Here is an 18020-nt window from a genome sequence, read left to right on the forward strand (position 1 = left end):
ATTGTTTCACTACATTAAGAAAATTAAAAAAGTGAACTTTTTTCCGATTCTTCAAGCAAACTGTCAACTTTCTCACCGTTCGGCTAGTTCCAAAGACCACCACCGTCTGCGCATAAGTTTCTGTCGAACAGGTCAATGCCTAATACTCTGCTAATAATAGTGTGTTGCTATCTCTTTCTCATGTAGGAGTGAAGAGAGCAATTTTTAAATGTCGACCAACATTTGAAAAGGGCGGATAAGCCAAACGTCAAACAGACCGAGCGAGAGTTATTTTTTGCTGGAGCAGCATAGGAAAATGAACTCTCGCGTCACTTTTCATTTCGTCCAATGTAACAAATGTAAACAAATCCGATTTATCACAACAAATTATTGCTCTTTTTAAACTCTATGTTATACAAAAACACCTGCCCAAATAGAATTATTTTGAGGTTAAAAAATTAGCATTATCAAAATGTACAATGTGCACATTCGAATTACGGATGACTGACTGTTACTTCGGTCGTTCTCATCTGATGTCCAAAGTGCAAAAAAAAATCAAAACAAACCCAATCTGTACATTGGACGTTGAAAGTTCATCTGTACATTGCACGTGAAAGTTTTTTTTCGCATTATTTATGCATTTTAAGTGAAACAAGCGGCCTAATATTGAAAAATAGCCTCGAAAATAGCGTAGCACGGCAACGCACGTATTTTACGGTGATCTCGCTTAATTTATGTGCAATAGCCTTGAAAAATAAATACGTCCAAAGTACAGCATGAGATGGTAAACAGTCCAATGTAACTTTTTCCATAATAAACCAAAACTGCTTAGTTTTAATTAGATTTTTAAAATCTCCGTTAAATATTGTACCTTGCAGCAAATTTACGAGCCCTACGCAAATTCGTTTTTTAATAATTATTATCCTGTACTTACTAAATACATTGAAAATATGCTTGTCTAGCAAGGAGGGGTGGAGTGAGGAGGCAATAACGAAACATTGATGGTTCAAATTGCTAAATTGCAAACATGTGTGGCAAACGCAGAAAATAACTACGCTAATAATTTTCACGTGGGACTCTAAATAGGTGGAAACTCCGCAATATTGAATGTTATTATTTATCAACCACGTTGAGTGAATGACTGAAAATTATTTCATTTTGAAACAAGTTCAATTCGAAGAACTTCGATCTCGTTTTTCTCTATATGGTGGAATTGTTACATTGGACGAAATCAAAAGTGACGCGAGAACTCAGTTGAATCAATATATATAGAATGCCAGTGTCGCTGCAGCGCTCGTGGTAAACATCACACATTTGAAAATTACGTATTTACACTGCATGCGCATATGTGTGAGTGATCGATTCGAAACGGGAATCTGATTGTCAAACTAAAAAGGCAACCCAATAAAAAATCCTTCTGCTTTTCCGTAAATCACGTAGGGTAAATCACCCGATTTGGTCGTTTTGGGGTATTTCGTCGGCAGGAAAATTTTCTATTGGGCAATTTGACAATGTAGTTCCCGTATCCAAGACACGAACCAGCAACATGTTTGCCACCAAAATATCCATGAAACACCAGCGACACTGGCATTCTATATATATTGATTATACTGAGAACTCTCACTCGTTCTGTTTGACAGTTGGCTTATCCGCCCCTTTTAAATGTTGGTCGACAACAAAGTAAATTGATATATACCAGGTATATGACAATGCGAGCTGTCATATACACTTTGCACTAACACATCTACACTAGTTCTGAGATTTCGAGCATTTTGTATGGAAAATTAGTTAATTTTTTAAAAAAATCGTTGGATACGCAAGATTTGTCTATTTTTTTCTCACAGTTTTTATGTTTATGCTTAGAACATTATTTCTAGTATGTATTTTCATGAATACAATGAAGTGCAACATTCCAAATTGCAAGCGGAAATTTTTTCGTCAAAACGGTATCAAGATGTCTCAAAGAAATGTCGTTATATCGCTTTCCTACAAGTAGTAAACCAAAAAAGAATTTTTTTAAAATGCTCGGACATGATTGTTCAATAAGCAGCATGAGCAACATTGTTATCCGCCCGCGATATTTTTCGTCTGATTTCTGGTAAGCTTTTAAAGTGTTAATTATCTAAGACCGTTTTGTAGCAATCTAAGATTACTTTTTATGGTTTTCTACGTAGTGTTGAGACGGGTAAATTTATGATAAAAAGGTATCATCTTGGAACAGTGACTTCAACTTAAGCATTTTCAAGCAGTAGCACAAGCATCTATTCGAATAAAACTATTTTTTAAAAGAAGACAACAAAGGCAGATATTCAAGAGCATCATGCAAGCAAAATGTTGGATGGAACGTGTTTTAATTTAAGCAACCGTATACCGTATTGATCGTGAAGTATTAGAAACATTAATTCATTTTTCAATTGCACATCGAAATAGTTAGTCACTCATGTTCTCAAGTTTTTTACGCATAATAAAGAAGGCTACAAGTGCAAATGACTTTAAATATATTCCTTACATTTCATTATAAATGTTCAAATATTTCTCTGGAATAATATAGCTGCATTTATTAATTACAATTAATTTAGTTTTAATTTTCATGCAAGTTCCACCATATTTCAGAACTATTTCTTCTTCTTTCTACACACACTAATGCAACCCTCGATGGTCACATACCTGGTATATATCAATTTACTTTGGGTCGACAAATGGTCCTCGGGGGGGGAAATTCCCAGCAAATATTTTGGTTCCTATCAAAATTACCAGTTTGGTACCTATGCGTGGAACATCGAAAATGTAGAGTGACTATATACAGAGTGGCGACAATGTCAAAATTGGAATGATAATTATCTGTCAGTGTCATTCCAATCGAGCAGACGACCTATCCAACGCGTATGCAGGAAAGAGAAAGAAATACCTTGGAAAAGCCGCATTGCATACATTTGGGATGACTTGTCGCCACTCTGTATATAGTCACTCTACGAAAATGGTATGAATTTGACAGGCACTTCACCCACTTCACCCCGTAGACTAACAATGAGGTTTAAAAAGGTGTGGCAGATGAAGACATTTGATGGTATTAGTAGCGAAAAATCAGAAAACGATGTCAAACTACAAAAACAAACCGCGTCGGACAATGGGGTTTGTTTATGGAGTTTGACGTCACGCTTCATCGTGATTGGTCGATTTACGATTCCACCCCTTCCACCCCCACCATGATGAAATTTCTTCATTGCACTAACACCACTTAACCAACATTTCCACACCTGTATATATCACATTGGGTATTTACTTACCGTATTTATATTTACCGGAGAAGGAAATACCTTTTGATCAAAGTGAATGTTAAGTGCAATCGTACATGAAAATGAAGATAAAATCATGCTTGATCGATAGTTTTTGCACTGGAATAAAGCCATAGAGTGTGACCTCAACCTGTTTTAAAAAATTAAAAAGCTAACGATGAGTATCCTGAATTCTGTTTGTCGTACTTGTCTCGCCGAAGATGTTCCAATGGTAAATCTTATAAGTGACTCTGAGCTTTTAGACAATGATAGCGTTATTGGCGATGAAGAGGACGAATCGTGTCACGATTCAATTGGCAACCAGTTAGGTACAATGTACCGCGAGCTAACGCAGTTACCCTTAATGCCAGAGCAAGGTGCTGTTGAACGCATTTCTACGAATATCTGTATCCAATGTGTGAAATCTTTAAAAAAAATTCATCAATTTCGACAAAGAGCTATCCGCGCCTATGAAGAACTGCAAACGAAAGCTAATATTGCACAAATTATAAACCATTTGGATCAGAGTAGTATAGGAAGCGTGCGTAATGATCGACTGGAGGAAGATTTCGCTGAAGATCTAATGGCTGAAGATGATCTAAATAACAGATTCAAGAAACCTCTGGCAGAAGGAGAGCAGCGGTGTGAGGTATGTCAGAAGATATTTAAAAACAAAAGAATGCTATTTCGCCACCAGGAGATCCACGCCAGTGAAAACAAATATAAATGTCGATATTGTGGCCGATGGTTCCGTGCTAGAAGTAGCTGGTATAATCACGAGCTGAAGCATCGTCATGCTGTAGGTCGGGAGGGAAAACCAGAGCACGAGTTTCTATGTGAAGTATGCGCAAAAAGTTTCAAAGATAAGAAATCGCTTAAAGATCATTTAGAAATTGTTCACCAAGGCATAAAGCGGTTTCGGTGCGATATCTGCAATAAATGTTTTACCCGAAACGGTTCATTAGCGGAACATAAGCTCATACAACATGCCGGAATTAAACAGTTTTCTTGTAATATTTGCGGGAAAGCATTCGGAAAAGAAGATTCTCTAAAAACTCATCTTACAGTTCATTTGGGTAAGCGGTTTCGATGCGAAGTTTGCTCAAAAACTTTTCTTAAGAGGGCGTTTCTCAATGCACACATCGGTAAAGCACATCCAAGTGAAAACGGTCCTAAACCATTTGCCTGCAGCGTTTGCAAAAAAAGTTTCAGCTCCTCATACCATCTGAAGAACCATCAGTTGATACATACCAACGATCGCCCTCAGCGATGCGAACAATGTGGTGCGTCTTTCCGTCAAAAGCAACAATTAAAAGTTCACATGTATCAGCATACAGGAAAACCCTTCAAATGCCAGTTTTGTACGGTCGCTTTTGGTGTCCGATCCCGTCTGAAGGCACACCAGGAGAAAAGCCACCAAGCGGAGCTTCAACAGTTAGCAAACAGTTCGCCAGCTGTGGACGCACAAATAATAAATGAACCAGATTTTGGTGACGGAGCTATCAATGAGGAAATACTGAATGAAATCTGCTATCAAATCGATGCAAATCAAATTGTTTTACAAAACATCGAAGACGATGGCGTTAACTTGATTTATAGCAGCAATGAACATATTGTATTTTTTGATGACGGCAATAATCTACTTCCGGAGGAGATAGACCCGATTGGACAATTATATGATTTTACAAATGAGACGCAAATAAAAAATCTTCAATAATACAAACAGTGAATTGAGTTATATTTTTTTGGCTTCTTTCTGCGCTTTTTTCATTTTTATTCTAACTGCCTCACTTTGATCTAGGTTGCTTTGGAAGAAACTAGCTTCCTTGCGGGCTTGAGCGATCTCTGTACGCAATTTCTGCTTAAATACGGCTCTTTCGTAAGCTAATCTTTCGCTGAGATGGATCCACTTAAATCGTGGCAGATATTTCATGCTCCACAGGATATCGCAAAAAACGGACTTCTTTTTTGTGCTAATTGGCCGGGTGTTGAGATGCTGCACGACGGCTTTGGCGATCCGTTTCCTCTTAAACTCTACCCAGCCTTCAGTGTAGCGAACCATCGCTCGTTTACCTTTAGCAGTCTTTTTGCGAATTTTTCCTTCTAAAATTTACAACTCTAAGCAATAAATCGTAGGAGTAAGAAAAATCGTATACGTTACCTTTCCGTTCGGGCAGCAAGTAAATTCGACCAACTTCGCCGTACGGCTCTAACAGCTCCCGCAGGATTGTCACGTTCATATGTTTGGGAATTGTGGAGATATAAATAATACCTGCTTTTCGTTTTTGTAACAATGGGGTAACTAGCTTCGGTTTACATTTACGCTCTGTTACGGCACAATTTTGTTTTTCGGATTCCCATTCCGAAGATGCTACCTGGCCGATTTCGGTTTCGTCGTCGAATGTCTTGAGCTTATCATCTATTAAATCATCCGACTCTTGCCACACAGATGTACTTTTGGATCGCCGTTTTGCCATTTTATGATTTTTGGGGAGAGTATTTTTTTAGGACACCAGTTGAAAAAAGCAATTTAAACCCCACCGGCAGACCCAGACCAGACAGCAGACACCAGAGGCGAGAGGAGACCACGCGCCACACTGAAAATGATAAACTATCTATTTACATAAAACAAATTCCCGAAGCTGAAATTTTTTCTGACAGCTGATGTGAGATATAAGCTGGAATCACACGGACCGTTAGCAAACATCATCGGTAACGTATCGTAACGGGCCGTCAGCAGGGGCTTGCGATGGATGCCATGTTTTTGTTGCCAACATCTCAGCAAATTTACCTGTCAGACGGGCGCTTTTCCTGTAATAGACCAAAAATCATCATACCGTCAACTGACAGATACTGGCGCCCTTGTTTACATTTTGGAAAATTTACTTTTTCGTTTATACACTGAGAAAACTTTTCGTATAGTTTCTATGTGTCCCACACATAGATTTTTGCAATGTGCCTAGTCAATGAACTTTATATGCCACACAGTTATAATATATGGGTACGCGAAACTTTTGCACATACTATTCATATGCGTATATTTTTTATGTGTATATTGCTCTTTGCATTGAAAGTTGGATTTTGAACACACTTGTCCAGTCACACATTTTGTAGGTGAGAAAAGTTGCCAAAATTTCGTGGGAAAAAACTATGAATCTTGGTTGATTTCTATTTAAATTCTAATGCTTACGTAGAGTTGTTATCGACGCAAAGAATAATATAAAAATAGTTTCTAAATACATAATTCCACGCATAATTCATAACTTGAATAAATATGCAGCATATATGAAATAAATGAAAAATTAAAAATACTATTTGCTTCCCTACAACTGGTACTGGCGCCACTGCTAAATCAAATGTCAGCTCAGATGGGAGAGTTGTAATGATGGGAAATGTCGGTCAAAATCTATAACGATTATTGATAAAGTTTTGTTATCGTTAATAATTAATAACGATAATACGGCAATATAAGCAAAAATACGTAAGAAATAGAACAAAAATGTTGAAATAATAACAAATCAAGAAGAAGATTTCACTTTAAACCCTCCAATTTTCGATATTCTTCCATGACGATAAAGTTTGATGGTATTATCGATATAAGATTACTAGCGATATTATCAGTAGCACACTTTTCATCACAGTTTTGAAGGTTGCACTTAATAACTGTGCAGTCCAATTGAGTGTGAAGAGCGCAATAATTGCACATACTATTCATATCCGTATAATTTCTATGTGTATTTCTAGGCGGATTGTGTTTATATGCGGCACATGATAATCATCTAGAATTTCATATGGAAATTTACCATTAGTTATGTGCAGAATATTTTGAGTGTAGCGAATGTAGCGTGTGTTTTACCATTTTACAGGCATAATGGCTTTTTAAATTTAGTCCTAATGCTGTTTAAACTCGGTTTAAACAACAAACTTGCCGACTAAACAGCTGAAACTTTTTTGGACTTTGCGGTCTGTTTGTAAACAAGGGCGCCAGTATTTGCCAGATGACGTCACCTTGATTTGGTCTATAGACCAGCGGGGTACGCTGCTGAAAAGAAAACAGCTCAAGAAAAAATCTTGCTATTTACCGAAGAAATTTTGACAACTCCAATGCAAGCAACCACCTGTCATTTTTTCTTGTGGTAATAATTGCGCCGGATATTATTCCGTACGGAAAAGTGACGTTTTAATTCACCTGCATGTAAAACTGCGCCATCTGAACGTGAAATAATATTTCTTATGAAGTGCGTACTGCTTAAGAAATCGTAAACGAAATCGATTTCTTGAGCATTTCTTGTCCTATCTTTTTACCCATTACTTTTCAGCAGCGTACCCCGCTTTACCTCTGACTACTAGTAATCAATCTCTTGTGATTACTATAAATTAATCATGATTACCAATGATTACTTAAGATTATCATTGATTACTCTACTGATTACTATTGATTACCTAATTAATTCGTAAATGATTACAAAAGTAATCTCTGATTACTACGCACTAATACGCCTTACTGGAACCCCCTTGGATCTAAGTGACAATGAGAGATTCTCTTCGCGTCTCCTCTCTTCCGCGTTTTACGGCGATCCTAATGCATTTTAAGGTGAAATTAGTCGTCATCGATTCTGCCAATTTCAAAAGCAGTTTTTTTGTTTGAAACAAAAATGCTGTTTATGAAAATATATTCGCTGTGTTCAGATTGGCAAGAAGAATGCAGTATTAACATTTTGATAAATAGAATCCCGTTTTTGGACCGAAAAACTGCTTCCGAAATTGGGCTTTTCGACGAGAAGTTAATGACTGCTAGTTTCCCGTTAACACATCAGCTTTGCATAAAACGGTTGCCGGAGTCACTAGTTAGCTAAATGTTTTGAAAATTTCCTTTTCTATGCATTCATGTAGCCGAAAGAGAGGAGACGCGAAGAGAATCTCTTATTGTCACTTAGGTCTATTTGAAAATTTACCCGAGAAAGTTGAATGTTAACATCGTTTGGTTGAATTTCACTTAAACATTTGGTTAAAAACAGCGCAAAATCTAAAGGCCCAAACAGAATACTGCGTCGGCTGTGATTATTACGATGCCGGCGTAGTTCTGCATCCTTCCTGTTTGCCTCCCGGGTCCCGGAACTTCATTGCAAGAGCCTGGATAAGTGATTGATGAAAATGATGTTGCTTTCTATATTGCATAAACATACCCTTGTGAAATATCCGCTTTCGGTACAATCTATACAGTCGAGAATTTTGATGGGATCAGTCGATGCTGCTGCTATGATGCTATGCGAGCTTGTCGGTTTTTCGCCTAGGGATTTTGTATTGAAGTAAGTAGCCTGTTCACTTATTACATTCAACAATTTTGTAATAAAATATTTTTTTTACAGGACCCAGGTCTACGCAAATGGTACAGTTTTGGATAAGTACATCACCGGTAGTAACAGGGCGGTGCTATTCGATCCCGTCACCTAAGGATGCTAATCGGAATGAACTGCTGCAAGGCCATAATCATTATGTCAACTCGTACAATTCCGATTCATGAAACACCTGTAATAAATATAACAATCTTGCTCAGTGCATAGTTTTCATTTGCTCTCTCTCACACATACACTAATACGTGCATTGTCGCTATCGCTACGCTAGGGCCATTTATGTACAGCTAAAACCAAACTGCGTCAGTCGAGAATAGTCCTTGATACACTCCAGTTGTATATATACAAACAGTAAATAAAAAGCTTTTACGCAGTGATTAAACTGTGTTTGATAATTATTACAACACCGGCGTGATCATGGGCGATTGAATTTATCTTCCTCGTTTTTCAGGTAAGTTGCTGTTTGGGATGAAGCAAATTTTGGTATTATCATTCTTTGTATTGTAGGCAATCTTCCTCATCTACCTAGCTGTGCTAGCGGCCGGCCAAATGGAATTAAAAATCCTCATCTACCGGAGAGAATCCGGGAAACATTCAGAAAAGTACTACTGTGTTACCTGACTCACTACGAAATGCGTTGTATTCGCGGGATCGTGTTGGTTCGAAAGGCTTCGAAAAATATCGCCCTTGTATCGATAATATCGTTAATTTTGATCACTAAAAATAACGTACTTAAACATTATATTTCATGTGCTAGTAGTACGCAATAATTGTATTGTGAAACTGAATTGTTATTTATGCAGCTTTTTACAAATTAAATGCAATAACAAAAGCACAACTTATAAAAAATCGTTTGTTATCGATATTAACTGCATATGCGTTATAAACGAATAAAACGCATGGTTACGTTTTATTTCAATAATACGCATATTCGCAGTGAGTCAGGTAAAACAGTAGCAGCATGGTGGTGTCTTTTTGTTTTATATTTGAACAATTTACAAGAAAAGTTTATCTGAAAATTATAGCAGTAGTAATATAATTTTACAAAAGGTTCATACATAAAGCTTTTCGATTCCATTTTTTTCTTTTCTTGAATAAATGCATTAATGCGACGACACTGGAATACGAGCCGTTTGTACTTAAATGAGGATGTCAATCGTCGTTTGCAGGCTTGCTTGGAAATAAATAGTTGTCGTAAATCTTAGCTTCATCTTCAGCAGATTTTCGGAAGCTTGCTCTATCTTCAATGGGCGTTGTAGCTGAAGATTGCGATTTGTATTGTTAAACGGTTCCCCTGCCGATGGCATTACTGAAACAGTTAACCCACTACTTGATAGACTAATTGTTTTGTTCGGTAAATCGTTAAGTGAATCGACTGGCGCGTTGTTGTTCAATGTTTCCTAAAATTTGTAGTTTAGTGAGTCAATCAACACATTATTCAATGTGCTGTTCAGTGAAATTACGGTGGGTAGTCTTGCTGAATCAGCCACTGCGTAACCCGATGAACTGTATCGCAAACCAGTGGAACTCAGTGAAAGATCCCATGAGGCCGTTGGAAAAGCTGTATATCGGTGAGCAAGAATCCTCATCGTCCTCAACGAGTTCAACACCTGGCTCATCAAGCATAGATTTTATAAGATTACCGGGGACAGCATCTGTACACAACCAGTAATTTTGAATCAATATTATGACTGTGTTTTCTCGTTTGTTTATCTCGTACCATCAGATTAAGAATACAAAAAAAAATGCTTTTCAGTTTTGACAGATGCTTGCAGGTGGCGCCGCCATAAAACGAATCGCCAAACTAAAAAATGCGAAGGGTAACTTTAACGTGAACGAGGGGTTATTTCGAAATGGCCGTTACAAAAATTTATACAGGCTGGGTATGCCAGCCTGGATGTCTGTTCTCTGTGGTAGCACCTTATCTTCGTAGTCGCGAATATCGAATCGCAGTAAGTGACAGCGACTGAATGTCCCGCGTGGGCTCAAAATTTGACAGCGGACCCAAAACACTGTCAAGGCTATCAAGTAAAACGTAGCGACGAAGTGCTATCTCATTTCTGCTCACGCGCCCAAAACATTCGCGTTGACGGCATTAAACGATCTCTTGCACACTCATAAAAATGCCCGTATGTACGTGTGGGTGAAAATCTGCCAAAATGTTTCGATCTCTTGCGCTCTTTAAGAAATATTCTTATTCCGCTTCACCCCTACAGTAAACTTTTGGAGGTAGCAGCAGCTTACGTTCGTCAACGCGAATGGGTGCCTGCCATTTCGCTATGTAAGCACAAATCGATCTCTTGTACTCTCATGGAACTGCCATATGGAAAGTTTGTGAAGATTTGGTGCAAAGTTTTATCTATCCTTTTCACTCTTTAACAAACCTGTGCACCGACTTCACAAATAGAACAAACTTGGGAAGGTGGCAGCACCGTTTCGCGCACATAGCGAATTGGGTATTTTAATTTTCCCAAAAAAGTTGCTTTTTTGCCTTATTTGATAGCCCTTCGTTTTCTGAATCTAACAGTTCTTTTTTTATTTCAATTAAGTGAATATTTGATGAAAAAATTAATAAAAATCAAAAATAGAATGTTTTGCTGTTTGACAGATATCAACCAAACCGATTGATTGAAATGATGTCAGAAATTCTCTTCCTCTCTTCTATCTTTCTGATAGAGCTTTTCATTTTGACCGAGCTTTTGACAGCTCCCATATGAAACCTGTATCGGCTGATGACCATAGTTTATCTATCCACTGTGAGCTGAGAAGAAAAATGGTTTACTTATAAGCTATCGTCTTATCCTAAAAAAAATTTTTAAATGAAAAAAATGCTTTTTTTATTACTTTCACTCGTCAAATTTGAAAAAGTCTTCATGTGACTTTACAGTGACATCATATATTATCATAATATGTGAGAATTTAAATACCGCTAAAATACCCAAATCAAGAGCAACATTTCAAATAGGCCGAAGTCAAAACTGACAGTTTCGAGAAAATCGATGTTGAAACTTGAGCATCATTTTTTAACTCCTTATTTGATATAAACAGTGTTGCTTAGAATTGAATGTCACATTATGATGCAAAAACATAATAGTTTAATGTGTAATACAACAACTAGCAGAAAAAACATTTATTTACTTTGTAATTTGCAAAAATATGCGTTTGGCCGTTTTCGGAAATCATTCGGTAATACGACTTTTTCATAAGGCTGATTTGATTATCAATTGTTGATGGGGCCTTTGACATGAGGCTTTTATTTACTGTCAGTGGTGATATGATTTTGATGTTGGGCCAGTTTTTAGACAGCGTTTCGCGTTTGGCCTTTTTTTTATCACGTTGTTTTGAAGCGCAATGGCTAGAAAAAATTAAAAATTCGTAACTGGGACACCGATCAGCTTTATTATTTCTACTAGAAAAGTTGGGGTTTAATTTCATCGGCAAATCTGCCACCGTTGAACAGGTTTGTGAAGCCCCGTGAAGTGCGGCAGTGCGGCAGTCCCTATTGGTAGTGTGAAGCAGCAGCAGTTCATTCATTTAGCATTTCTAACTCACCACAGCGTGCAAGTGCATCACGCCTTGGCAGTTCAGCGATAGTAAATGTCTCGGGCGCGCAACTAACGAACTCTGTCCGGTTCCTCCACAGGTGATATATATATACAGCGAAATAGCTTTTTTCGTGTAAGCCGAAAAGTAACTTAAATTTTTGTTGCCGCGCAGGCTTAAATACTAAACATGTCGTGTCTGTGAATGACCGTGTTATTTATGCAGGTAGCATCGTATTGTTTTTTTCGGTCGTCCGTCGAGTCTCTCGCGCAATTGTACGGCGGGGATCATCTTCGCAGCAGCAGCAAGCAGCAGAAAGCCCACAACAAAAATAGGGCCGAATGCAAAACAAAACACAAACTGCGTATAGGCTTTTTCATACAGAAGGGCCAAAGCACAAAATGAAAACTTTGTTGCCAGTTTTCACATAAGGCTTTTTCAAATTTGCTTTTTAAGACTCATAAAGTTTTCAAATCGCTATGATGTTTGGTATTATTATAGATACTTAAAAAAGCTTTAAATATAACCAAAAAACCAGTTTTTTTATATTTTGCACTTGGGCCCTATTGAAATGTTGCTCTTGAAATGGCCTTGCCAGCGTTGCTGATATTGTTCAGAGTTTTGCGTGAGAAAAAAAAAGAAAGGGAAGTATTTTTGCTTTTGTCAACACTCACGCGTTGACAGTTCGGCACGAGATTTCCTGTAAGTGCAAGCAGCCTACGAAATCTCTTTCAACGCTGGCAAGGTCAATAGGGTGTGTTAACGCGGTTAACGCAGGCCGGTGACATCCCTATATGAATGCGCAGGGTTTGTTTGTAACACAAATTTTGAGCCCGTCTCGTTTCGAGCCCACAACAAACTTCGCTTCGGATAAAGTAGTGTTCGTGAATCGTACGCAACAGCTTAGGTATGGTAAACATGTATTAGTTTCAGCTTCGTGTAAAGCATGTAGGAAGCGAGCTGCGATTCTAGTCACTAAAACATGGCTTCCTGTCATAGGCCTGGGTTAACGCCAATGACAAATTTTCAGTAACGCTAGACTATTATACATCAAGTAACTTTACGGCAACCTGGCTGTCAGTGCGAATGTCGGCTCCCAACTCGCCCTGAAATGTGAAACTTTTGCATCCCTTTCGCATGTCTTTCTCTCAGTGAAGTTAAAGTGTCTGTGTCAGTCCGTTTCGTGAGCTTGCCGTTATGTGATGTGTTTTTCGTGTTCTGTTGGACTGCGCGTCGGGCTTAAGTTTCAGAAAATTGCACGGGTTCTTGCTCCTGTATGCTGTATGTGTAGTTATTACTAAATAGTGACTATTTTGCTGGAATGTTTTGTCATCAATGAATGTTTGTGCCGTTATTAATCAATGTAGTGAATCATCAATAAGCAAAAAGTGAGAAAAAACCTAGTAGATACTATATAACCCGTAGATGGAAGTAGTTTTTGGAGTGAGCGCTTCAAAAAACTTCCAGCCATCAACGATCAAACGGACGGCAGGTGGTTCTGATCGTCCGTCTCGTTCCAGCCAAGGTGAAATGGTAGCCTGTCTGCCAGCAAGGAAGAAAAGCAATCATCGCTGTTCCCGTCTTTTCTGTGAGCTGCGCTCTGTGCTAAAAGAGTGTTTGTGCGAGCGTGCTTATGTTTATCGATGGCTGTACCGCCACCGGTAAGGTGACCCAAGCAAAACTGGTGCTTTTATTTTAGGAGTTCTGAATACTCCTAGTTTCCTGTGTGCGTGAATGTGTGCCAGCGAGCAGTCGAGCGCTAGTTAATCCTTGAGTCGAAGCCAAAAAAAGCGCTGTGGATGCGTTTTGCGATTTTCAATTATTGCAACGTGGGATAGTACATTAATTCGATTAGTGAAGTGGGGAACAAGATGTGCTGGGAGTCGTAGTGGAAGAAGAAAACATCCAAACAGACGTGCGCGCGCCGGAGTGAATGGTCCAGAATAAAACAGTTTGTTGAAAACAACAGTTGCTATGACAACGAAACAAAAAATAATAATCAACAAAATCGAAACAGGGCAGGGTGTTCTCGCTTGACACTGCAACGTGCAGGTATTATACTAGTTTTTCCATGAATGAAAATTGTTGAATCAATGAGTGCTTTAGTTGGTTCGATTGCGGGGCAAAAATAAATCGCCTATTATAAGCGCAGTAAATCGGTTGCTCGAGAATAGTGAAAAGTTGAAGAGAATTACATTACCATGAAGGTGACGGTTTGCTTTGGATCGACCCGGTTCGTCGTGCCGTGTCCGCCAGGGACAACCGTTCGGAAACTGGAGCAGGAGGCAATTATCCGCTACAAGAGAAAGGTAAGTTGTTATTCGATTACTAGTCAGCAAAATAATAAAACAACAAATAGCACGTCAGCAGCGGAATCTGGGCATTTTTTTTGTTAACTTATACTAAATCGTCAAAATCGTTACGTAAGATTTACTTGAAACGTACCGGTACGAGGAATATCTTTTTGGGCCGTGAACTATTTGGCGAAATTATTGAACGTTCAACTAAAATCTATCAGGTTACTGGATGCTTCACTTAGGGAAACGGAAATTGTTGTTCCCACAAATAGCGTGGTTATTGTGGGAATAATGTAGTATGTCAACGTATCGCCTAGGACATATTCCACGCACTTGTACTCCAAGAAATCGGCATTTAAAACAGAATATTTCATCTCATATTATACTGGGCATGCACTAGTGATTATTGAACTATATACAGAAAACGTAGTTCTCAACTCAATTAACAGAAACAGAACGTTTAATATTTAATACGTTGAAGTGTACACATATTACAACATAGTTGAAAAAGCGGTATTTCTGCGATGGTGTCGCGTTACGAAATGCTAGCTAAATAACAATCTAAATCAAAAAGTAAATACTACGTTGGAAAGTATGTAATATAAAACTTGTTTAATTTAATCACAAACGTAATTTTTGCTAGCGGGAGCAAAATGTCAATGAAAGTCGGGTCCTCGTGTTGTCCCGTTACGCTGGAATGTGTCTAGGCAAAGCCAAAAGCAAAGCCTGGGTGCTAATTCCGTTATCGAAGTTTGACCTTCTGTTTTTATACGACAGACTTCGCAACCGGCTGTTAGAATACAGGACAGTGCGGGGTCAGTGCTATGTTCCTATTGATTCTAACAGCCTCTCCCAGCCGAGATTCGAACATACGACGACTGGCTTATTAGACCAGCGCCTTACCTCGAGGCCAACTGGGAGGCAAATGTGGAGGAATGTCTCCTAGGCGTTTTAAATAATAATGCATGACTTTTATCAGTATAAAGAAAGTTAATTGTCAGGGGTCAGTCCTGGTGTAGTGGTCAGCATTCACGCCGAGGAACCGGGCTCAAATCCCAACCCCGCAGAACTCACGAATGATACAAGCTGTTAAAGTGACTATAATCTAACAAAAAAAATGAATTGTTGTTTTTTATATTTATCATTCGTCTATTGAAACATCGCTACATGTAAAAGCGGAAAACGAAATCTATTCGAAGGATTACCGGAGAAGCCCTATAAAATAAGGCGAAAAGCGCATAGGAAAAGAACGTTTTACCTTTCTTCAACAACCTGTCGTATAATCTAACGAATGGTCCTGCTGAGCAATGCGAGAAATGCTGCCGCAATCAACCTGTTGCATCTGGTAATAAATTCTCTTCTTTTCCGTGCTCTTCTAGGCTTTCTTTATAGATTTGACACATAGAAAAATAATCTGTGCATTGCGTATGACAGAGCTTCAAACAAAACTCTCCACAATCGGTGAAATAGTGCGAGCCCAACGTCAAACGTAAAAGCAATGATGAATGACGTCCTGTCGTGCCCATTTTAATTTACTACTCGCGCGGTGTGCGCATCGTTACGGAACGTTGATCCCTACTCTGTACAGAACCCTTGTATTTCCAGAAGTACGTTACATTCGTAAACAAAGACAGCAGGATAGCTCAAGTTGATGAGATAGGCTTGAGCTTGCACTGTATCCGAAGTAACTGATTCACCGCGCATCTACCCTGCTTTGATTCTAGGTATTCCGCGTGTTGTTGTTGTATGAGACGAAGGAAGTGAGATAATTAGAACCGACTATGTCGGCCAGAAGCAAACGATGCCGGCACGTTGTGTTACCGTTGCCGATCGGGACAATATTTAAAGCATTACGCACTCGAATACAGAGAAGGGGACACAACCGACATCGAAGGCGACGACCGGAAGCGAATCATTATTGACGAGTTACGATCACCGCCTTTTTTATTCTACTTTGTCCCCTAAAGGTGTGGAACTCGTCAACAAAACTAGAATAGGTTGCGATTTTCCTCTTTGCAAGAGCGCATCGTTTTAAAGCGCCCGGTTGGGCGCTGAAATGATCTGGTTTGAGTGGAAAAGAGTTGAAGTCTTTCGTGTTGATGATGATGATGATGATGATGATGCCCATGACGTACTCGTTTCTTGGTATCTCGTTATGAATGTGTGCTTTTTTGCGGCATTAAAATGGACACGACCTCGCCTTGATGTTTGCAAGGAACCGGTTTTTGGGTGATGGTTGGTTCGTCATGAGCGATAGCCTGTTGTCGTTGTTGTAGTTCAAGCGGTCGTAGAATAAGAGTAGGAGATGATGAGACCTTTTCTCCTTCGTTGAGGTATTTGTTGTTATTGTACTTACTCTGCTAGTGCGGTCAACTATTTGTTTTCAGTGTGTTCGATCTTAGAGCCGTTGAAAAATATTTGGTATTTCATGATTTGCACTTTACCTACCGGTGAGCGGTTTACTCTGGCTAATGCTTTTACATCATCCCCGTCATCTGTGCGTATACCTCACTTGAGCGGTCGTTGTTCCGCGCACAGCTATAGAGACAATACCATTTACCAATGAACATGCCGCGCCCGATACCCGCCGAAGCAGTTGAAATAGTGACAGCCCGGGAACGGTTGAAAGCAGGCGAGACCGCGGCGACGGATGGGGTGAAATGAGCTCATCCGTGATGATGAACCTCGCTCGGCCGGTCGTTCGGTCGAAAATGCAGGCACGGCGACGCAATGCTGGAATTTCAAGGTTGACCCAGCGCTTAGGTCGATTGCTTACGGTAGAAGCGAGTTCGACGCGAGTTCATTTCTTTGGACCAACAAATTATTTTGTTCCGCCGTGGAAATCTTTTTCCGTAGGCGGGTAACATAGAATCATGAGTTTGAACCATTACTCTGATACGGTATGCAAAAGTCGCGACTGCGGGTTTGCGTGAACCTTTTTACATTTATATTTTTTATATTCGCATTGTATGAACGCACCCCATTCATGGTGTGTTTTCACTAGCTAAAGTAGTTGGTAAAAAGTAAAGCAAAGCCTATCCCGAGCAGCGGCAAAAGGCAAAATAATATCAACCTGTTATGGAAATCGAATAGGTCACGGCAAAATCAAATGCAGTAGCATGTGAGATTTTCAAAATCAGTTTGTAAAACCAGTTATAAAACTCATTACTACTAATGTTCTAAATACAGTAGGATTTCGAATTTAGCAACAAATGCGTGTCGCCTGTCGCCTATGTCGCCAAAATCGAGACCCTTTTTTGATATGAAAAAATTGAATGTAAATGTGTTAGAATTCGACTAAATATTATTAATCAACGATTGCAACCATTGTATGTTTAAAAAGTCCGCCAAGAGCTATCCGTCCGGTTCAGATAAGTTTTTGGTAATCTGTGGTGAGACGTAGTCCTACGGCAATAAAAATATTATTGTTCGAAACATTCTATAACCGCAAACTTTTTTTCAAAAACACACTGAGAGCATAATTTTTTCGTCATTTAGAGCATGTATGCGAAAAGTGATTGATATTTAAGCATATTTTTGGAAGTGAAATATTTTGTGTTGCCAAAAACGGA

The 18020-nt window shown here is 38.9% G+C and overlaps 3 protein-coding genes across 3 annotated transcripts in view; 2 read left to right on the forward strand and 1 right to left on the reverse strand.

The window, feature by feature from the left end:
- The first annotated feature begins 3308 nt into the window (after positions 1–3308).
- Positions 3309–4971, forward strand: LOC128746042 (zinc finger protein 665-like). The gene has a single exon (XM_053843092.1). The coding sequence runs from the start codon at positions 3433–3435 to the stop codon at positions 4969–4971; it is 1539 nt and encodes a 512-aa protein (XP_053699067.1). The 5' UTR covers positions 3309–3432.
- An 18-nt stretch (positions 4972–4989) lies between these two features.
- On the reverse strand, positions 4990–5802 carry LOC128746043 (uncharacterized). The gene is made up of 2 exons (XM_053843093.1): positions 5416–5802; positions 4990–5357 (listed from the first exon to the last, which is right to left on the reverse strand). The coding sequence occupies exons 1-2, from the start codon at positions 5729–5731 to the stop codon at positions 4990–4992; spliced, it is 684 nt and encodes a 227-aa protein (XP_053699068.1). The 5' UTR covers positions 5732–5802.
- A 7550-nt stretch (positions 5803–13352) lies between these two features.
- LOC128732726 (partitioning defective 3 homolog) overlaps positions 13353–18020 on the forward strand; it is a 179060-nt gene continuing 174392 nt past the window's right edge. The window contains exon 1 of the mRNA XM_053826057.1: positions 13353–14460. Coding sequence (XP_053682032.1) covers positions 14353–14460 — 108 coding nt within the window. The 5' untranslated portion in view covers positions 13353–14352. The remainder of the gene's footprint in view (positions 14461–18020) is intronic.

This window comes from Sabethes cyaneus, chromosome 1 (assembly GCF_943734655.1).
Source record: "Sabethes cyaneus chromosome 1, idSabCyanKW18_F2, whole genome shotgun sequence".
NCBI classification, from domain to species: Eukaryota; Metazoa; Arthropoda; class Insecta; order Diptera; family Culicidae; genus Sabethes; species Sabethes cyaneus.

What these genes read in the sequence shown, in the direction of transcription:
- LOC128746042 (XM_053843092.1), top strand. Translation starts at nt 3,433, where the DNA reads ATGAGTATCCTGAATTCTGTTTGTCGTACTTGTCTCGCCGAAGATGTT.
- LOC128746043 (XM_053843093.1), bottom strand. Translation starts at nt 5,731, where the DNA reads ATGGCAAAACGGCGATCCAAAAGTACATCTGTGTGGCAAGAGTCGGAT. An exon ending in CTTGCTGCCCGAACGGAAAG is followed by an intron (nt 5,358 to 5,415) that starts GTAACGTATACG and finishes TGTAAATTTTAG; the next exon opens with AAGGAAAAATTCGCAAAAAG.